This window comes from Adiantum capillus-veneris, chromosome 22 (assembly GCF_014529385.1).
Source record: "Adiantum capillus-veneris isolate H3 chromosome 22, ASM1452938v2, whole genome shotgun sequence".
Classification (NCBI taxonomy): Eukaryota; Viridiplantae; Streptophyta; class Polypodiopsida; order Polypodiales; family Pteridaceae; genus Adiantum; species Adiantum capillus-veneris.
Window position 1 is genome coordinate 25,518,596 of NC_140952.1, and position 23,074 is coordinate 25,541,669.

General features: G+C 45.4%; 1 protein-coding gene across 2 annotated transcripts in view; it reads right to left on the reverse strand.

Moving 5' to 3' along the window:
- The window catches only part of LOC147429057 (Formyl transferase), a 95,729-nt gene that overhangs the window by 44,073 nt on the left and 28,582 nt on the right, over window positions 1-23,074 (reverse strand). For both annotated transcript variants that reach the window (XR_015185792.1, XM_086494924.1), the window contains exon 2: window positions 1,039-1,150. Coding sequence is in view for 1 of the 2 variants with exons in the window: in XM_086494924.1 (XP_086351050.1) it covers window positions 1,039-1,150 (112 nt within the window). In the remaining variant the exon portion in view is untranslated. The remainder of the gene's footprint in view (window positions 1-1,038; window positions 1,151-23,074) is intronic.

Genomic DNA, 23,074 nt, shown 5'->3' on the forward strand with positions numbered 1-23,074 from the left:
ACCGTTTTAGTTCTTGGTATTTCTTTTTACGCTCCAATTTGGTCCACTCTGGGTCTTTTGTTTTTTCTTGTTTTGATTTTTGAGGTGCGTGATCTCCTCCAGGCCCGCCTTTTAGTAGAGGTGGGCAAGATTCTCAATGTTCAGTTTCTCGCGCGTGGCTAATACTAGATAGAGTTTGAGACTCCCGAAATGGCGTCCAAGGTCATTGAGATGAGCCCCCTGGCCGTCGGCGAGAGAGCAAGGTGGACGGTGGGCTCTGCAGGGTCGGGCAAGGGGGCTTCTAGAGAGTCCCTCTGGGGCGGAGCATGAGCCTCCATCTGTGTCTACTGCTGTGAGTGCGGCAAATGACAAGAACCAGACGACTTCGCGGACCTCCGACGGTGAAGGACAAGCCCTCAAGGACGAGGCGCAAGAGAAACCGACGGCCCGGGGGGGGGGGGGGGGGGGGGCAAGGGGGGAGCGGGAGGGGGAGCTGGAGGCAACGAGTGGGGGTGATCAGCGATGGCGGAGGGGGGGGGAAGCTGGAGGCAGCGATCTGGAGGCTGGCGCGCGGGGGCAGAGGAGCGAGGGGGGAAACGGGCTGCGCGCGAGGGCGAGGGCGAAGCAGGGGGGGGTGATCAGCGATCGTCGTACAGCAGCAGCGAGCTCTTCCATTTACACTTCTTCCTTCCGGACAACCATAGTTCTACAGCTGTTGCCAAGAACATGGTGCCTTAAATCGTTCGATGACACATTGTAGCATGACTAGCATAAGAGTCACTTCTCAGGTAAAGCTATTTGAGAGAAAACACTGCAAACATAAGAGATTTTTGTGTTTAACTTAGAGACAATCAGATGCATATTTGAAGCAAATATCCTAAAAGTATCCAAAAATTAGATACATGAGCAAGTTCAGAATTAACATAACAGAAACTATAACTTGTTAAAAAAACATTTCTACAGACTAGCAAGTTCTGCAAGATGGACAATGAAAACTAGAATTGATAGACAGCAATGCTGAAGTAAAAGTGTCAAAGACAGCTGTTATTAAAAATGAACCTGAGCAAAGCCACAAGTTCCGCTGCAGACAGTCCAGAGTCCAACACTTTACTGTGAGGATACTGAGCAACTGGAATATTGTTGTTTTTTGCATAGTCACAGGCCTTGCAAGCTGCAAAAAGAAAAGCCTTTCAGGTAATAGTAAATCTTTGCAATGAGAGAATTGATTCTATTATTGTTGGAATCCAAATTAAAAGGAAGGCCCTATTTTGTAATGAGATGAGATTCTAGTACTACACACTGCAACTAAATGGAAGTCTCCTCTTCTCCAAATTGTAATCCAGAAAAACTCAGTATTCACAAAAACATTTTTTAAATCTCTTACTAACCTTTGAAATGTCCAATGGCTCATTAAATAATCATAATACAAGAACAAAACAAACTTGAATGCCACTAAAATACATTTTTTTCTTGACTTTTCTTCTAGACTAAGCCATCGCCTTTACACAAGATACGTTAAAACTTCACATTACAAAGTCCTGCATACAAACCTGGGGCACAATGACACACGATTCCCAAGCTCATTATTCCCGCACCGTGAAAGGTGGGACATACTAGATAGTTAGGCTCTAGTTATGTGTGACTAGAGCTTTATATGAGACACACACACACACACACACACACACACAGAGAAATGAAAATGAAATGTAATATTAACGTCTTCAAAATGCCAAAATGATCTATGAGACCAAAAGGTTACATGTGGTGAATCTAATACCAGGTCTGGGTACAAAAAGTACAAAGAGCTGAAAAGAAAATAGTGGGTAGGGGTGGGGTGAAAGCTGATACAAGGGGAATACAAAGGGTGAGCTGATACAGTGGAGCTCTCTGCCACTCGAGGCATCATATACATATACATTAGTATCCAAAAGGCTATGTCCTCCAAGGTAGGCACTCTGTCAGGATGGCTCCTATGTCGCGCCAGTATGGATCGCAGTCTGCTCAATGTCGAGAGGGCCCCCTCATCCGTGGGCGACGAGACTGCCCCAACTCTATCGCCCGATCAAGCAGTATGCCTCTGGTGCCTCTGGCGTTGTTATGCTATTGGGGCTGCTCGAACTCCTCTGCCTGTGACTGAAAGAAATCTATAATCTTCCACTGTTGTTGGATCTCTCTCATTGTTCCCCCCTCATTGTGCCCCTCTTCAAGAGGTCCTCTCTGTGTCTGCGAATCTCCAGTAAGTATAATCAGAGGCATCTCTGATCCTGGTATCTCATGACTCTAGAAAATGGCCCAAAACCCTCTCTGAATAGATAGTGAAAGCGGCCTCGTATCTCATAGTATATTGGGCAGTGACGTATGTAATGTAGCTCTGTGTCTCGCTCTATCTGGCACACCAGATAAATCCTAGACTCAACGGGTACTCCTCTAAATCTGCTTGTCTCGATTTCTAGCTGATGTGAGGATGTGCGTATCTGACCGATAGCGCATCGTATCCCGTGGGATGAGTGAGTATCCATGTATCCTGGCCTGATCACAAAACCATCCTTCATAAGCTGGAGAAGATGCTCTCTATAGAAAGCCATCTTCGAACCCAACTCATGTGTAGGCTGTATCCATGCCCTCTTCGTATCCAGCTGAATCAAGTCCTATCTGATGAGCCTGGTAATCTCTGTCCTAGTGAGGGGGATGGAGGGTGCATCCAGAGAGTACTGAAATGGGGGTAGCCGATCCATACTAAAGACATGTAACTGAAACCAAGATGCCATCTCTGCATACCAACATGATCTATCTCCCTGCAATGCCAGATGTCGCAAAGACTCTAGTGCGAGGGCCCAGGTGCTATGCATAAATGAAACTGATGGAGTGACTGCCTCCACTACCAATGGAGGAGCAACGAGCTCTGCCCTAACAATGTCATGTGGTATTGAGGCCTTGGCTCTAATCATCCAAGAAATCATAGACACCAAGGGCTTCTCACATCTCCATCCATCAGTACTGCCAGCTCTGTTATGATGATCAACTAAGGGGCCCCATATCTCCACTCCGTACAGCATGGCCGAAGTGACCAAAGTGTCAAAGAGCCAAAGCTTTGTCCGAGGTTCCTGGAACTGAACCTGCGAACATATCCTCTCAAGTCTCCCCAATGTTGCATAGGCTCTGTTCAATCGCGTATCTGTTGCACGCCTCATGGAAAATATTGGACCACTAAAAACCGCCCCAAGATAAGTGTATGTTTCTGCATACTCCACAGTCTCTCGACCATATGTAAAAGTGGGACGGACCTCCTTACCCACTGCACCGTGGTGTTAAACACCATTACCTTGGGCTTACCAAGGTTCACAGACAATCCACTGTCCCATGCAAATACATGCAATGCATGTTGCATCCCCTCTTGAGAATCTGAGATCAAAACAATATCATTAGCATATAATAGCAACGGAATCCATGTCCCTGCAAGCTGATCACCTCTATCACCCTCTGCCTGTACATAATCTGAAAAATCATCTACATATACCCCAAAGAGAGTCGGAGATAGAGGACAACCCTGCTTCACCCCAATGGTGGAGTGAACCATGTCGAACATGCCGCAATGAGAAAGAGAGAGAGAGAGAATGTAATAAAATGAAATGTAATATTAACGTCTTCGAAAGGCAAAAATGACCTATGAGACCAAAAAGTTACATGTGGTGAATCTAATACCAGGTCTGGGTACAAAAAGTACAAAGAACTGAAAAGAAAAGAAAATAGTGGATAGGGGTAGGGTGAAAGCTAATACAAGAGGGGGGGGGGGGGGGGGCTAATACAGTGGAGCTCTCTAACAGTAGAGACACCGATATCCAAAAGGCTGTAGAGGTTCAATGTCCTCCATGGTAAGCACTCTGTCGAGACAGCTCCTATGTCTTGCCAATTTTGTATAGATCCTCCCTCACAATCTGCGTCGATGTCGAGAGGGTCCCCTCATCTATGGGCGACGGGACCGCCCAAACTCTATCGCCGATTCAAGCAGTATGCCTTTCGTGTTGCTATGTTGTGGGGGCTTCTCGAACTCCTGTCTGTCTGTCATTGAAAGAAATCTATAATCTGCAATTGTCGCTGGTTCTCTCTCATTGTGCCCCTCTTCAAGAGGTCCTCTAAAACCGGCCCGTGGTGGGGCGGTAGGCGTTGGCTTTCACCCGAAATTCTTTACTTTAGACACACACAAAGTACTTTGCAAAGGTAACCTATAACGGGGATTAACACCTATGTACACACACGGCTCGGAAGCTAGAATGCTCCGAGCAGATGCCGAGAACCTGTAGGCCCCAAAATTGGCGCCCCCTTTCGGTATTTCTTTATTCTTTAGGAGGGTAAATTACAAAGAAGCGTCCTGGGAATCCTTTATCTGTATCGAGCTAGAAACCACCTCTTTTGGCCAAATTTGGATAGCATAACAACCCCAAAACTTGCGCGAAACCAATTCCCCTGCTGGAACTCTCTTGCACTGGCATAAACCCTCTGATTCCTGCTCAAAAATAGTAAATTCAACACGCTGTATTTACTCGTTTTTGCCTTGTTTTCAGACCCAAACAGTCCCCTAACTGTCCTTTGCCAGTGGGATACTATTTCCAATGAGTCTGGCGTCCGTATGGCTGAAAAACAGTCAATTTACAGCGCATACACACCGCTGAATTTGCACCTGTACGGTGAGGTTATGACCCTCACCGGTGCCTACTTTGGAGTAGCAGCTAGCTACCCCTGTTCCTGCTCAAGGAGGCTCTTGCCTCAGCACAAAAGCATGAACCCACACAGTTGTACATCAGTCAAATGAAGAGCCCTCTTGTGAGGCATCACATAACAGCATGTAGGGGAGAGAGAGAGCAGTGTGTAGTGTGCAGGGCATCACTCCTAGCACCACACTGTACATGGGAGGGAAAGAAAGCACTCCATAGCTCTTAACCTGGGCCGGTTCTCAATGAAGCATCACCCCAGTATAAATCGAGCGCCCCCTCTGCTGCCCTCGACCTGTAATGCATCTGTCAACAAATAGATGCAAAAAGAGGAAGATTTCCATGGTGCCAAAACCTACGTATCACTGAAAACGCAGCAAAACAGCCCTGTAAACACGCATCTGATGCCTTCCAATGCTGAAAATGAGCTCCTTGGACCTAGGCAAAGTCATGGGAAGCTCAAAAATGGAGAGAAATGGCTGAAAATCAGAGTGAACAGCCTCCAAAACTGCTCCAAAAAGTCAGTTACGAGTTCTGTTCTCCCAAACTTGGTAAATTGACCAAAAAGTGCCACTTGGCACTCATGCATGCAATTTCCCCGTATTGGGCTTCCTGCTTAAAAATCTCTCAACTGGTGCATCAGTTGACTTTGCAGCAAAGTAATAAAATGTTCCCCTTGTCATACCGAAGGTAATGACACAAACACATTTCACGGCCCAAAATAGCAGTTCCCTAAATTTTAGGAGATGTTTTCGTTGGGCTCCCACTGGTCATCTGACCATCTATCCTCATTGGGACCGCGTCCAAAAGTGCAATGTGGCCCAACTGTCGGATACTTTCCGTTGGTGATCTCACCTTGACTTTATGTCTTTATTGAGTTTACTTCCTAGTATCCACCAACTTGCTAACTGTGACGGGGGGACCTACATGATCTTGAACTGAGCCTAGACATCCTTTTACTTTACGAGTTCCACTGCCGACAAACTTTCCGTCTGCGGGTGAAACTACCGTTCACATTGGCCATACAATGTCCGACCATTTGCAACTTCAAAAAGAGGGTGTCAAAAAGTTTAAACAAAAATCATTGAAAAGAAACCAAAAACTAAGGTTAGCAGTTGCTACGTCCTCGTGACATACCCCCCTCTTGAAATCGCAAACGTCCTCGATTGCATACCATAAATACATGCCATAGATGATCTTGTGTGGTAAGCACCCTTTTATCATCGCATGTATCCGCAAGAAAGACTGTCAAAACATGTGTACAAATGACTTAATGAGACCTTCATACTTTTGTCAAAGTGTACACTGCTATTGCACTGAATCCATGAGTACATTTGATGTGCTAGCTCTATCATTATCCCTCCTTTGCAGACATTGGGTTGGGGCATACGTAGGCTGTAACCCAAAGGCCTCAAGATAAAGCTGCAATACATTTGGTGACTCAGACAGTTCATGCTCTTCCATCCACTTTGCATCCATAGGTTCACTTCCTAGTATCCACCAACTTGCTAAGTGCGACGGGGGGACCTACATGATCTTGAACTGAGCCTAGACATCCTTTTACTTTTTACGAGTTCCAGTGCCGACCAACTTTCCATCTGCGGGCAAAACTACCGTTCACATTGACCATAGAATGTCCGACCATTTGCAACTTCAAAAAGAGGGTCTCAAAAATTTGTCACGTGACACATCCAACCCTATGTGTCCGTGGACAAGCTACAGCATGATCAAGGTTCAATCAGTCCAGTCAGTCTAGATTTAGCAATGATCTGGCACTTTTGTGAGTCTATTCGTAGATCGTGCATGCCCAGTCACTTAGCATAGATGAATATCCTCTGGTTGCACACAATCATCAGTATTCTCATTCGAATCAATTAGGGGAATTTTCGAGTGATTTTAGCCTATTTTCCCTATTTTTGACATTTTTCACTCAAAAAACTTAAGTGACTTCCCAACAAAAGTAGGTAGGGCAATTTTGCTAAATTTGTATATAAGCAAACCCAAGTTAGCACTCAATGGCAGAAGAGGCAGCAAGAGCTCCCCGGTCAACAGGCACCTTCTCAGCAAGAACTCCTTGCCTTGGCGATTTCCCTCTCCCTTACCTTGGCGTTTCCTCCAAGCGTTTTCTGTTTCCAGCAAATTGCCACCGCAAGCCTGCCTCACAGTCCCCTAGCTTGGCGTTTTTCAGCCTTGCTATCGTCGCCAAGATCCCCCAGGCACCAAAATTTTCACTAACGCTACAAGGAACATCAGCGTTTTTCATTTTCAGCCTCATTGGCAGCAGATAGACCAGTGTTTTCAGCCATTAGGAAACCAACAGATTCGGCCCTAGATGCATGCAAGAGATCAGCGTTTGCAGCCCTAAAACCTGCGTTTTTCAGCCACCCAAAACAGCCCCAGATTCAGCAGATTTTCAGCCATTAGAAGGTCACAAATTTCAGCCCTTAAGTCGCCGTCGTCGTCACCGACATAGTCACAAGTTGCATCAGTTTCCATGCATCATCATTGTACCACTTTGTGCAATCATAAGTAGACCACTCTCGCCCACGAGAGTGGGGCCTTCGGAGGAGGGTTTTACAACGTCTCTAGTGTCGTATCTCTCTTCTCTCTTTCTCTCAGTCTCATACATTTGCATGCACAATATCCACTAACTTTGTTCCTGATCATAGCACTCTCCATAAAGAACGGAAGGCTCTCTCTTCCATAAGAACTAAAAGGAACCTTGAGCACAGGTCGGAGCACTCATCTTGAGCAAAGCGCAAACATTCATTCCGCTGCACGTGACATTGGTATCAGAGCTTTGGCGGTGTTCTGTATCACTCAAGGAAAGAATCACAAGAATTTTTTTTGCTTGTTGCGGTCGCACGAACCCAAGTTCGCTTGGGTGTGTCGATTCCTAATCGTGTTTGTTGAAAAGTGACAGGAATCCCAAGAAATACGGGCTTGTCCAGCTCACACCAAGGTTGCTTTTTCCCACCTCACGTCGAGTGGCCGGCCGCTAAGGGGTGCGCCCGCGGAAAGGAGTAGAACTCACGTGAAGAGAAGATCCTTCTCAACACGGTTTGCAAGCGAAAGAAAACCTCAAGAACCTCAAGTACCCAAGTTCCTCGTGAACTTAAGAACCGAAGATCATAGTGCATGGTCGTCACCCGAAGCGGAATGGATACTTCGCATACAGGTGATGAGCATGAGAGAGGCGATGAAGGATTCTCCCCACCAGGAGATTTTTCCAACCCTCCCCCTTCGCCATCTACACCACGAGTTGGACCCACGTCTATGGAAGCGATGGTCAAGTCGATCTTGGACATGATGGCACAACAACAAGAAACGAATCGAGTTGCATTGGCACAACTCGCAAGCAAAGTAGAACAACAAGAAGCTAAGGACCGTGAGCGTGACGAAATACACGCAAGACTTGCCCCAAAACAAGCAGCTAAGGACCTTGAGTGCGACGAAAAACACGTAAGACTTGTCGCAGAACAAGCAGCTAAGGACCGTGAGCGCGATGAAAGAAACGCAAGACTTGCCGCAGAACAAGAAGAAAATCGCCTTGCTTTAGAACGCAAACGCGACGCACCAAAAGAAAGAAAAGAACTAAGAAAGGAGGAAGCGGCAGCACGAAGCGCAGCCTTGGAGATCGAGCGCGAGGCTCAAAGAGAACTACGAACTCAAGAATTGGTTCGACAGGTACTTGCCTCAAAATCTGAACCACCCAAGGATCGTGGGAGTTCATCAAGTGACGCAAGCCACGATGCGGATTCCAACCATCCAGTCACAGAGAAATTGACTTTGAGTAAGTATGATGGTAAGATGGATGCTACGGTTATTCATTCTTGGTTGCATCAATTTAATGCTTATTTTGCGACAACTAACAAGACAAGAAATAGCAAAGTTTTGACGACAACTATGTACCTTGCCGATGATGCCATAAATTGGTACCACGCATGGCAAGAGGCACAGCTAGCCGCGCACCTAGAGGAAGCCGACGAATTCACGCCCCCCTCTTTTAATTGGGTTGATTTCCAAGACAAGCTCAAGGCGCAGTTTAAGCCACCTCAGTACCTCGCATGATTGAAGGACGATTGGCGCGCTCTCAAGAAAAATGGTATGCCAGTTATGTCTTTTTTTTATCGTGTTTTGCAGCTAGGTACCCAATTACGCAAGTCGGATGATGAACACAAAGAGGCATTCCTTTTTTGGATTAGACGACTATATCAAGTTTGATGTAGAAGTCTTCGATCCAATCGATCTCAACAAGGCGGTAGCGATTGCTCTCGCACAAGAGATGAAGCACAACAAGGGAAAGCCTAAGGAGAACAAGACGTCCGCAAGTACCTCGCAAACTTCTCAGAACCCTCAGAACGGTAAGAACGGTAAGAATGGTAACTCTTCTAACCAATCTTCCAACAGTCTCTCAGAAAAGCATTCTTCCAATGAATCTAAGGGTAAGGCTAACACAATTGCTAAACCTAAGCTTACTCCAGATGAAAAGATAGCACAAGGAATTGTAGGAGGATACATCACGTCGGAAGAGCAAAGCACTTATTCTAAGGAAGGTCGTGTTTTCATTGTCACATTAAGAGTCACATAAAAAGAACATGTCCTAAGCTTGAATCAAATGAATCTAAAGAATCCACAGAACCCACTTCCTCTGTCAATGCAATTAATGATAACACGTGTGTCCCAAGTCTCTCATGACCCTCCCATTGATGATTCTCTCATTAAATGTTATGGTCGTACGTCGGGACAGCGTTTTGTCATATTGTTTGACCCAGGTAGTATGTTTGATGTGATCAGTCTCTCTCTTGTTGAGAGAGTCTGCCTCGAAGTTAGTCAGAGATCTCCTATTGAGGTCTCTGGTTTTCTTCCCGCTAAGGACGCTCCCATCACGAAGAAGTGCCTTGATGTGTTGTTTGCAATTCAACAAGCTGCCTTCACTACAAGATTTGTTCTCTCTCCTCTCTCAGGATGTGATATGATTTTGGGCATTCGATGGTTTCGAGATGCTAACCCTCTCATTGATAGGGAGGCTAACATTTTCACTCTCAATGCCAAAAGTGATTCTCCCATTGTCATTCATGGAGAGGACATTGTTCATTCTCCATCTCTCATTGCTAATATACAAGACAAGATTGAAAGGATTCAGGAGAAGGAGACTCTCTCAATCTCTTTTTCTCCAAAGCATGACACACAGGGTTTGCATGATTGTGATGAGCATCATGATTTGGATGATAAAGACAAGCATGATGATTTGGATGATCAAGATGTGATTTCTCACAAGCATGATGAGTTGCATGAAGAAGATGTGATTGTTCACAAGGATGATGTGTTAGTTGATGCTTTTCCTAGCGAAGCCATCCTCGTTGCAGATTCGATCAATCACGAAGGATTGATCTTGGTTCTCGAGCCTAGGTCCAAAGAACCCTCACAGGAAGTATTATATGTTCGCATGATTGATACGCACGCATTGTTCGAGTGTTTCATTCGTGATCGTTTCCTGTATTTTAGTCAGTATCGTTATGTGATCCCTTTTCCTAGGCATGACATATTGTATGTTGAGCACGTTTCTCTCATGGATGAGCACGAATGTATGCGGATTTCTCATGAAAAGCTGAAAAGTATATATGTCAGGAACTCACATTCCATGTCTCTTCCTTGGCATGACACAGTTTCCGAACGAGCACATGGAAGTATGAGCACCAAGCGTTGGCATGTCCATTGTGTTTTGCCATAGTTGATTGCCCTAGATCATAAGAGAAAGATTCGATCTCATTGTTTGCATGTGTTGGATGAACGGTTTGGTACTCCATCTCTATGTTCATCTACATTGCATACACAGTCATTAGAGAAGACAAGATTTTTTCCACTCACTTTACATGGAATGGGTATGTTCATGTTTTTGTGTTGGAAATGGTTTCAGGAACTTTCAGCCATGGAGATTCTTGGAAGAAGCACGACTCTAGACGAGGTTGAAGCATCGAAGGAGCCAAAGAAGACTTTGTGTAGCTTTCGGCGCGGCCCAGAGAAGCAAGCGTTGCAGACCTTTATGAAGTTCAAGTACCGCACGACCCACACATCAGAGTGGGCCGACGAAGAGTCCCTTCCAGGATTCCGGATGTTATTGGCGATCTCGCTCGACGCCATACACTTCGGTACCAGTACCTCACTTTGAAAAGGAGGGGATATCACGTGACACATCCAACCCTATGTGTCCGTGGACAAGCTACAACATGATCAGGGTTCAGTCAATCCAATAAATCTAGATTTAGCAATGATCTGGCACTTTTGTGAGTCTATTCGCAGATCGTGCATGCCCAGTCACTTAGCATAGATGCATATCCTCTGGTTGCACACAGCATGATCATCAATATTCTCATCAGAATCCATTAGAATCAGTTAGGGGAATTTTCCAGTGATTTTAGCCTATTTTCCCTATTTTTGACATTTTTCACTCAAAAAATTTAAGTGACTTCCCAACAAAAGTAGGTAGGGCAATTTTGCTAAATTTGTATATAAGCAAACCCAAGTTAGCACTCAATGGCAGAAGAGGCAGCAGGAGCTCCCCGCTCAACAAGCACCTTCTCATCAAGAACTCCTTGCCTTGGCGTTTCCTCCAAGCCTAGCATTTTCTGTTTCCAGCAGATTGCCACCGCAAGCCTGCCTCACAGTCCCCTAGCCTGGCATTTTTCAGCCTTGCTATCATCGCCAAGATCCCCCAGGTACCAGCGTTCTCACTAACGCTACAAGGAACATCAGCGTTTTTCATTTTCAGCCTCATTGGCAGCAGATGGAACAGCGTTTTCAGCCATTAGGAAACCAGCAGATTCAGCCCTAGATGCATGCAAGAGATCAGCGTTTACAGCCCTAAAACCTGCATTTTTCAGCCACCCAAAACAGCCCCAAATTCAGCAGATTTTCAGCCATTAGAAGGTCGCAGACTTCAGCCCTCAAGTCGCCGTCGTCGTCACCCACATAGTCACAAGTTGCATCAGTTTCCATGCATCATCAGTGTACCACTTTGTGCAATCATAAGTAGACCACTCTCGCCGACGAGAGTGGGGCCTTCGGAGGAGGGTTTTACGTCGTCTCTGGTGTCGTATCTCTCTTCTCTCTTTCTCTCAGTCTCATACACTTGCACACACAATATCCACTCACTTTGTTCGTGATCATAGCACTCTCCATAAAGAACGGAAGGCTCTCCCTTCCATAAGAACTAAAAGGAACCTTGAGCACAATTCAGAGCACTCATCTTGAGCAAAGCGCAAACATTCATTTCGTTGCACCTGACAAAATTAAACAAAAATCATTGGAAAGAAACCAACAACTAAGGTTAGTAGTTGCCACGTCCTCGTGATATCCTCTTTGTGTCTAAGAATCTCCAGTAAGTATAATCTGAGGCATATCTGATCCTTGTATCTCATGACTCTAGAAACTCGTCCAAAACCCTCTCTAAATAGACAGTGAAAGCGGCCTCGTATCTCATAGTATATTGGGTAGTGACATATGCAATGTAGCTCTGTCTCGGGCTCTATTTGGCACACTTAACAAATCCTGGACTCAGCGGATACTCCTCTAAATCTGCTTGCCTCGATCTCTAGCTGATATGTGGATGTGTGTATATGACCGATAGCACAATGTATCCCATGGGATAGATGAGTATCCATGTATCCTGGTCTGATCACAAAACCATCCTCTATAAGCTGGAGAAGATGCTCTCTATAGAAAGCCATCTTCGTACCCAACTCATGTGTAGGTTGTATCCATGCCCTCTTCATATCCAGCTAAATCAAGTCTTGTCTGATGAGCCTGGTAATCTCTGTCCTAGTGAGGGGGATGGAGGGTGTATCTAGAGAGTACTGAAATGGGGGTAGCCGATCCATACTAAAGCCATGTAACTGAAACCAAGATGCCATCTCTGCATACCAACATGATCTATCTCCCTGCAAGCCAACTGTCGTGAAGACTCTAGTGCTAATCGAGCATATTTGTCTCTAGGGAGAGCCCAGGTGCTATGCATAAATGAAACTGATGGAGTGACTGCCTCCACTACCAATGGAGGAGTAGCGAGCTCCACCCTAACAATGTTATGTGGTACTAAGGCCTTGGCCCTAATCATCCAAGAAATCATAAACACCAAGGGCCTCTCCATACATCTCCATCCATCAATATTGTCAGCTCTACTATGATGATCAATTGAGGGACCCCATATCTCCACTCCATACAGCATGGCCGAAGTGACCAAAGTGTCAAAAGAGCCAAAGCTTTGTCTGAGGTTCTTGGAACTGAACCTGCGAACATATCCTCTCAAGTCTCCTCAATGCTTCATAGGCTCTGGTCAATCTCGTAAATGATGCCCGCCTCAGGGAAAATATTGGACCACTGAAAACCGCCCCAACTTAAGTATATGCATTTGCATACTCCATAGTCTCTCGACCATATGTAAAGGTGGGGGCGGACCTCCTTACCCACTGCGCCGTAGTTTTGAACACCATTACCTTGGTCTTACTAAGGTTCACAGACAATCCACTGTCATGTGCAAATACATACAATGCATCCAAATGACGTTGCGTCCCCTCTGGAGAATCTGAGATAAACATCAACATATAATAGCAATGGGATCCACGTCCCCGCCAGCTGGGCACCTCTATCACTCTATCTGTGCATAATCTGAGAGAGAGAGAGAGAGAGAGAGAGAGAGAGAGAGAGAGAGAGAGAGAGAGATGGACGAGATGGATGTTATATTAACATGTTCAAAAGGCCAAAATCACATACAATACCAAAAGATCACATCCATATGTGACTCTAGTACAGCGTCAAGGGAATAGAGACATGCTCTAATCACCTTTTTTGAGTATTTTTTCAGGATTAGTTGCACATTACTTGTGGATAAGAATTCTCAGATGCCTAAACGACATTGAGTGTGGTTACATTCAGGTTTATCGCATGCTTTCATATATTAGTTTTGGTTTGCATTGTGGGCTTTGCAAGTGGCACAGAGGATTCCTTATTTCCATTGGTTGCTTGCTTACTCATGGTGGTCTTCCAATTGGCTCTTGGAGTGATCAGCTAGGCTTCAATCCTCTATGTAGACATTGTATAGGTAGGATTGTGGAGACTCCCAACCATTGCCTTTGGGGATGCTTCCCATCACTCCTTGTTTGGAGAGCTCTTGCATTACTTCTTTCCAAAGTAGGAGTCCACTTTGGCTTTCTTACAAGGGGAATAGTCTCATGGTTGATGCATTGTCGTGGCAATCATTTGTTTTTTGAGAGTGTTGCCACAGATCCGGTTTTTATGCTGACAACCTCAGGGTATCTCAGGGGTACCTTGAGTATGATACCCAGAGGGATGCACAGCATGCTGCTCCTCGGTTCCTACATGAGGTGTTTTGCATGCTGGTAGTTGCCATTACATTTCTAGTATGTTTTGGCGAGCTTGTTGCCGTCACGTTTGTAGTGTTGCTCAGTCCTACTGTGGACATCCTCACAAACATTTGGGTGGATATTATCCACACTCTACATAGCCAATGGGATTCAACAACAAGTTCCTCGAGGGCAGCCAGAGAGCACGGGCTTGTTTTTCTCAAATGATAGGCTCACTCCCAGATGTTTTTCAGTTTTGTTAGAGGTCACATGGCATTACTGTCACGTCCACATCTAACCCTATGTGCATGTGGACAAGTTGTAACTCCTATTTCTAGGGTTTAGGTCGGCATAGGAAGTGTTCTGGCACCTTTGTGAGCCTGTACGCAGGACATGCATGTCCAGCCACTTAAGAGTAGTTGCATACCCTCTGATTGCACAACCCATTAGCATTAGCATCAGTACCTAGCACCAACCATAAGCATTTTCACCGCATGGAACCATTTTCCCAACTGTGCGTGAACCACCTCTTACAGAGCATTTAATTAATAAATGACCCTTGGAATTCCCAAATCGTGGGGGCTTATTGGAGGCTGCTCAACCCAGCTACAGATTCAAAAGGAGCTCTTGAGCGCTAGATTAGAGCACAGGATCAGAGAAGCAGAACCTCTCGGTACCAGAACCTCTCGGTACCAACAGTACCAATTCACCTGGTGATGGTCATCAACATCAACATTTTCTCAGCCATAGCATCAGCGTTTTCAGCCAACAAAACACCAGCATTCACCTCAGCCTTGATCAGCGTTTTCAGCCAAGTCATCGCCGTCAATACCCCGTCACTGCAGCAGTTCACCAACGGTCAGATTTCAGCCCATAGTCGCCTCAGCCTTTCCAGTTTTCAGCCCTCAAAACAGCCAGCGTTTTTCAGTTTCCAGCCATTGTAGGTACGACAATAGCAGATCAGCCCTTCGCCTCGCCGGGGTAGCAGATCTCATTCAATAGCCATAGTGTTTCCAGATTTCAGTCCATTAGCCTCGCAGTCTCAACACTTACCGCAAGCATCGTCGTCGTCGTCGAGCATCTCAGGATCTAGAACCATTGTACTAGACTTTGTGCAATCTAAAGCAAATACCTCTCTAGCAATAGAGAGGAGGGCCTTTGGAGGAGAGTTTGGGACCCCATCTGGTGTCGATCTTCTCTCTCTCTGAAACCGGCCCGTAGGACAGTGGACTTTGACTTTCAACCGATAACTCTACTTTAACTCTACAACACAAAGGAACTTCATGAATAAGCCTGTGAATGGAATTCAACACTTCAAGACAAACCACATCTTGGCAACTAGAGCGCTACCAAGCAAACAACGACACCCTGTTAGCCCCAAAGACTAGCACCCCTTTCGGTATCTCTTTATTATTATTATACTTGAGAAAAACCTGTAAACTTCTACAAGCTGTCCCACTTTTATCGAGCTGAAATTCCTCTACTCTAACCCAATTTCGGCAACATAACCACAGTAGTATTCTCCACGGACAAAATCCCAAGTAAACATTGACTTTCCACGCACTTTAGAGCACTTTGCAAAACCTGGCAAAAAATTGCAGCACGCTGAATTCTCTTTTTTGCGCTCCGATTTGTGTGCCGATCACTTCTGTGGATAGCCCTCGAGCTCTCACACCTATAGGGTCACTTGCTCCTTGAATTAGTCGAGATTCCTCACGGGAAATCTCTCTAAATTGTCTTGTACAAGCACCCAATGCTTTCCCGAGGCTCCCCTGTCAAATAAACAATCTGAACACTTCAACCTAACCCTCACCAAGCTATCAAAACCTGTCCATGGCTGTAATTGCAGGTTTTTGACCCAATTTCGCCAACATAACAACGCAAATATCCCTGTAGGTCAAAAGTACACGTCAAGGACACTTTCCCTTGCGGTATGGAAGCTTTCTAGTGAGCTGCAGGTCAATTTCAGCATGCTGTAATTTTCTGTTTTTCCATTGTTAGGTGCCTATTGCCCTGTACACGCATCCCAAGGCCTTTCTGAGGCTCCCTTGGCGAATCCCTGCAGTTTAGGTGCGAAACCCTAAACCTGCAGAAAAACACAACAGGCTGTAATTCTCTGTTTTGGAACGTTTCCAACGGAGCGAGCACGCCTACGCGTGTCTCAACTGCTCCTGCACGCAATGGGACAGTTCCCCTGTAAATCGGACAAGTTTTCACGCGAGAAAACCCTCTGTTTTCACATTCCTTCGCGATGGAACTGTGCACACCCGAAAGGGATTAGCAATTAACTAATCCGGCTCCTGTACAGAAGGCTCTTGCCTTGGCAAACGCGCATAAAACCCCCAGAACTGTACATGGTCATCTGAGAAGCCCAACTAGTGGGGTATATGTGCAAAAGAGGGGAGAGATGCGCGAGAGCAAATCGTTGCGCTACCTAGAGCAAGGGAGAAGGCAAGCTTTCCATTAAAGTTGTGATCACCTGTACCCACTACTCACACACACCATAGCACACTTCTCAAGTCAAATCAGCCCCCTCTTGAAATGGGCGCCCCCTCTTGCTGATGCTTCTCGCAGATGCATTTGGAGCCACCATGTGTCCAGTTTGCCTCTTTTGAGTTAATTTCCTAGTACCCACCAACTTATATGTGTAGCAAGGGGCCTAAATGACTTCAAACTGAGCCTAGATACCCTTTTACTGCTCGGATTCCAGTGCCGATTGGCCCGACCAACTCGTGGTGACCTGCCCTTCTCGATTGCGCGTGAAACTCTCGGTCATCGGTCGTTTCACGCTGGCCATACAATGTCCGGCCATTTGCAACTTCAAAAAGAGGGTCCCAAAAATTAAACAAAAATGATCAGAAAGAAACCAACTCCTCAAGTTAGCAATTGCCACGTCCTCGTGACTCTCTCTCTCTCTCTCTCTCTCTCTCTCTCTCTCTCTCTCTCTCTCTCTCTCTCTCTCTCTCTCTCTCTCTCTCTCTCTCTCTCTCTCTCTCTCTCTCTCTCTCTCTCTCTCTCTATGTGTGTGTGTGTGTGTGTGCAGGGCCAAAAGGCGTGCAGCAACAGCAACTGGCCGCGCAACTCATACAACAAAGGGTGCAGCCTCATCCACAACAGGCAATGCGCAGCAGCAACAAGCGCCAAGGCAGTGCACAACACCTACAATAGGTCCCATAAGGGTTGCACGCCAACAAGATCAACGCGTTTTTAGGGTTTCACGATGGTAGAAACAGTGCGTTAGGGTTGCGCGCCAACAAGAGATAGGGCTTTTTTAGGGTTTCACGATAGCAAGAAACGGTCGTTAGGGTTTCACAGCAGTAGATTGGGTTACACTATAGTTCTCTCTTTCTCTCTCTCGCACACCATAGTTTAGGTACTTTGGGCTACCCATTACATGGCCCTCCATAGGGCTACCCATTGACCCCTTTCACATGGCCTCCCCAGTGGCTATAGCCCGCCTCCCTCTCAACATGAGGTTCTCGATCACATATTTTCATAAAGTTGTTCCACAAAATACTGCAAGCCCGTCAATATCCATAAAAGCTCAAAGAGAAATTAGTGACTTTATTCAATCTAGGCAATATGTGACAAAGGAGTGGAGTGGCTCCCCTCTTGGGCAGTCCGCACCGCACCAGATTCAACCTGTTGATTCATCGATAACTTTTGGCATAAACACTGCTAATAATCCCAAAGCTTCAAGGTAAAGCTTTCTCTAAAAAGAATTTGTGATGTTCTCCTCCTCCATCCACTTTGCATCGAGGGCCAAAAAGTACCCTTGACCAAATTATCTAGTGGACCTAGCTTACCTTTCTGTTCTTTTCTTGTGCCCTATGACCTATTGGTAGCAATACTGGCCTCCTTTGTCATTTGGCACCTCACTCTAAGTCATCAAAATTCTCTGATGAACCATCAGCTGATTCCCTTGTTTCGTCGACCCTCAAATGCACTCTCATCTGAATCCCTTTCTTCTCCGAAATTCTCTGATGAACTTGCATTTGGTTCCCTTCGTTCGTCGGAACCCTTGGATGCACTATCATCTCATTCCCTTACTTCTCCGGAATCCTTTGATGAACTTTCATCCAGTTCCCCTGGTTCATTCTCTTCACTTGAAGACTCTCGCCTTGTTGAGGTGGACACTAGCTTGTCCATAGGTTAAGTCAAGGAGCCAGCATGCATTCCAAAACCTTGCTTGGCATGTCCCATAAGTCTCTGAATAGAGTCACTTACGTTGCAGATAACACTATCAAATCTCTTTTGGCAAACCACAACAAAACCGCTCAATCTAATCCCTCAAAGTGACCCTCCGAAACGAGCACTCGCAAAAAAGTATCCCAAAACCTGTTGCAGTAGTCATCCAATGTGTCTTTCTTCGTCATTCTCAAATGATGCAAATCCGTGATAAAATCTTCTTCATATTCTTCTGATATCCAAGTTGAAGTGAAAATTCTCTTGAATTTTACCCACTTCGTAGTAGGTGCTTCTCTACGTAACAACAAAGTAGACCACCATGTCTATGCATTTCCTTTCAACTAAGATGACGCCCTTCGCACCTTGGAGCGTTCCGAGAACCGACCTCTCAAAAAGGCAACGTCAAACTATTGTATGAACTCAAGGGCTCGATGAGTGTCCTCGTAGCCTGAAAACATGTCAAACCTGACGGCTTGACCCCCCTGTCACAATTGTGACTATGTTAACAACAATACATCTACTCCTAGTTGCAGATACGCGAAGTGCCATGCCAAGGAGGACCCCTGCGCTTGGATGGTCACACCCCTTCGCCCAAAGGACGTGTCTCTTCGCCAAAAGCCACACTCCTTCGACGACTGGTCACACCCCTTCGCTCTACGGGTGCGACTCTTCGCCCAATGGTTGCAGCTCTTCACCGAAAGGATGTGTCTTTACGTCTAAAGTCGTGTCTCTTCACCAAGAGACGTGTCTTTTCATTTATGTCTCTTCGTCTCCTATATAAGGAGCCCTTGTATCACACATTCAATCAATCAAACACAGAGTCTTCTAAGTCTTGTTCTAAGTTCAGTTTCAGTTTCTTAAGTCTTAATCATGAGTTTAGGCACTTAATTAAGGATTAGCACCTAGAATCCTCACAGTGGTATCAAAGCAAATTTTTTCCGAGACCCGAAGGTTGTGAGCCTCTCACCCTCGCCGCTACCCTCTCCCCCCCCCTTTCCCGGAGTTGTATGGAAGCAGAAGAAAGATGGAATTCAACTTCTTCGCCGATGGTCTGAGGTAACTGCTGAACTCTACACATATAAAAGCAGCATAAACACAACGGGACAGCAGTGTGTGCGAGTGTGGCGTACCCGGTGACTTTCGGGACAACTTCTGTTGGAGCCTCTTCGAGCGCCCTTTCCTCGGGTAGTACCCCTTCGAACCCGTGGTCGCACCCCTTCATGCGAAAGGGTACCACGCCGACAGGCTGCCACCTCTTCCCAATGCTCGCACCCCTTGGAAATGCCCGTTTGAGCATCCTTTTTCCAATTCCTGCCAAGGCTGAGTATGCTTATGCTGCAAACGCTGGGCTCAGTATGCTGAAATTTTGCTGGCTGCTGCACCTCAACGGACGCCCCTCTTCATGAAAGGGCACGGGCACCCCTTCACTCACGCCACATCCCTTCCCCCCGTGATCTGCCTCTTTGCACATGACTGAATTTCTGGAATCGCTGGGCTGAAGCGCTGGCTGAAACGCTGCACTTCTTCGCTGGATTATGTTTTTACGTAAGAAAGACCAGCAGCGCAAGGCATTTCAATTATACATAAACCTCAATTTTAATAATTTACAATGACCGACCAGCCCCTAAATTAAGCCCCATGTGAAACCACACTAAAACAAATACATTAAAAGAAACTTACATTAAAACAAATAAGGCCCAGCCAAAGTCTTCAGCCATCAGGCAACTTGTTCCCGGTATTGAGATTCTTGGAGGTTTCTTCTTACGCTCCTCCCCTTCGCGCCGGCACTCGCACACGCATTCCCCCACGCGCTCTATGGTTGACGGACGCCACAGACAGGTTCCTACCTCTCGTACTTGAACGAGATTCCTGAAGAGGTTCTGTAGGAACGTGAATAGATCATTATCCCGGATACTCTAGAGCTGGAACTCGTTTCGAGCACCATGCCAAATTCTCAAGATGGAGGTGGTCAATCTGACGATGCCCTTACTCTTATCAAGGAGCAAATGACCACACTTTCCATAAGCCTCGCATCACTTCACACTCGCTTGGATGAGATGCACACGGAAAACACTTCTCGAAGTGGACCTACCGTTTCTCGAACTACTAATGCAGCATCTTCAACACATTCTTCCGAAGCTTCACTGGATGAACCCAACGAACCAGATCCAACTGAAGAGGTAGACAATCGCGAACTTCAATTACTTTATAAAATTTTTAATGTTGCACAAAAGAAGAAGCTTGATGCTAAACTGCCGGAACTGTATAATGGTCGCCACGACAAGCACGTGCTGGACCAATGGCTGTTCAAAATGGAGATTTACTTATCAAACACAGACTTGGTCGAGAGTAAAAAAGTTACACTTGCTAGTTCTTTGCTCAAGGACACAGTATTTCTTTGGTGGCAACGACGGGTTGCTGATGGTAAACACACACCTTCTTGGGATAAATTTCGGCGTGCTATTCGCAAGGCGTTCGAACCTGCCAATGCGGATTTTCATGCCCGGTCCTCTCTTCGCCGCCTGAGCCAGACAGGTTCCTTGGCCGCGTACATCACAGAGTTCCAAAGGCTAACTTTGGAGATAGAGACCCTTAGTTCCTCTGATAAACTTCACAGCTTTATCGATGGACTCGAACTCAACCTGAAGGATGATGTGCACAAATACAACCCTACCAACTTGGATACTGCAATTGCCTATGTGGAGCGTCTTGGCGATAATCGACGCCCTACACGGAATTTTCTCCCTGGTAACAAATCTTCAAATAGCGCTCGCTTTTCAAAGCGCGATCGCAGAGACAACTATAGCCAAAGTCAGCAACATCAGTCTCAGTTCAGACAGCACGCAACGCAACCTTATTCAACTTCAAAGTTCTATTATCAAGATCGACAATCTCAAAGCAGATCTTCTTCACATGTTCCTCCACTTGATCGTGGTAAAGGATGTGATTTTTCTCAAGATGGACATTCCAATACTCAGCAAGGCTCTTCGTCAAATGGATCTTCGACTTCAAAGAAGGAAGGATTATGTACAATTTGCAGTGGTGACCATAGATGGTATCAATGTCCAAAGAGACCAAATCCGTCTAATTCGAAAAGAAATTCCAACGCGGAAACATCATCGAATCTTGAACAACCAGAATCTGCTAAGGATGAAGGAAAATCTGTGGTCAATATCATTCGTGTCTCAGAGGATACGAGTATTCTTATGAAGCATGCTCAGTGCAATTCTTCAATTTTGGAGCCTCTCTCAAAGCAAGTTTTGAGCCTTCTTGGACTACTCAATGGTCGCTCCATCAATATTTTGGTGGACAGCGGATGCTCAAATAATTTCGTCAGCACTCACATAGTTCAACAGCTCGGCTTACCAACTCAGAAGACATCTCACTTATATGATGTGGAATTAGCAGATGGATCAATTTTGACTTGTGATCAGACAGTTCGACAGTTGCAGTTCGAGATTCAAACTTATGCAGATCAACTGGATTTTGAAGTCATGCCTTTATCTTATTACGACATGATTCTTGGTCAGCATTGGTTATTTCAATATGATCCAGCAATTAGCTTTCAAGGACATACTATCAATTTGTTCAAAGATGGACGTGAATTGACTTTACACGCGCTTTCTCATGCGGAAAGAGTGATTCAAGCCTCACGTGTACTAGTCAAACAGCATGATAAAGTGGATTATGAAGAGAATATGATTTCCGATGCAGATGCAGATATTATTATTGATGAATTTTTGAATTCATTAACTTCTCCTGAATCAATTGATGAGGACAAAGATAAAAATATAGTTGCAGATTCCGAGTCTGAAGACGACAATGCTTTCTTTGATTCTTTATTGGATGATGATATGCCAATTAAAAGTCATGAAGTTACAGTTCCAGAAGATGATTCTGAAGAATTTTGGGATTCATTATTGGAAGATAATTACAGTCTCAAACCAAAATCCTCTCCAAAGATTACTAAAGTTGAAGTCATCTCATCTGAAGAGTACCTTGAGAAGATTTCCTCTTCCCCAAATATTTCACAGTTATTGGAAGATTTTGAACTAGAAATCTTACATCACATGAAGGATTTTGAAGATCAACCTCTTGTTGCAGTCAACCTGATTATGCCAAATTCCTCTAAAAAGTCTTTGAATAATGCAATGACATGGGATTTAGCAGTCAAAGCAAAAAGGTTTCGCAAGAAGCAAAGGTTCAAAACAAAGACTTCAGATAACTCAAAGACTGAAGATTTTCGAAGATTCAATGCTTTTCCAGAGTTCTATCAACATCAAAAGTCATTTCTTTGACACGGGCTCTCATTTTAAATGGGAGGGAATGTCACGATTGTGACTATGTTAACAGCAATACATCTACTCCTAGTTGTAGATACGCGAAGTGCCATGCCAAGGAGGACCCCTGCGCTTGGATGGTCACACCCCTTCGCCCAAAGGACGTGTCTCTTCGCCAAAAGCCACACTCCTTCGACGACTGGTCACACCCCTTCGCTCTACGAGTGCGACTCTTCGCCCAATGGTTGCAACTCTTCACCGAAAGGATGTGTCTTTACGTCTAAAGTCGTGTCTCTTCACCAAGAAACGTGTCTTTTCATTTATGTCTCTTCGTCTCCTATATAAGGAGCCCTTGTATCACACATTCAATCAATCAAACACAGAGTCTTCTAAGTCTTGTTCTAAGTTCAGTTTCAATTTCTTAAGTCTTAATCATGAGTTTAAGTACTTAATTAAGGATTAGCACCTAGAATCCTCACACCCCCATCCTTGAACTCCTTGATCTTCGTGTTCTTTTTCTCACTATCAAAAGAGGACGAACTCTTCCCCTCTAACC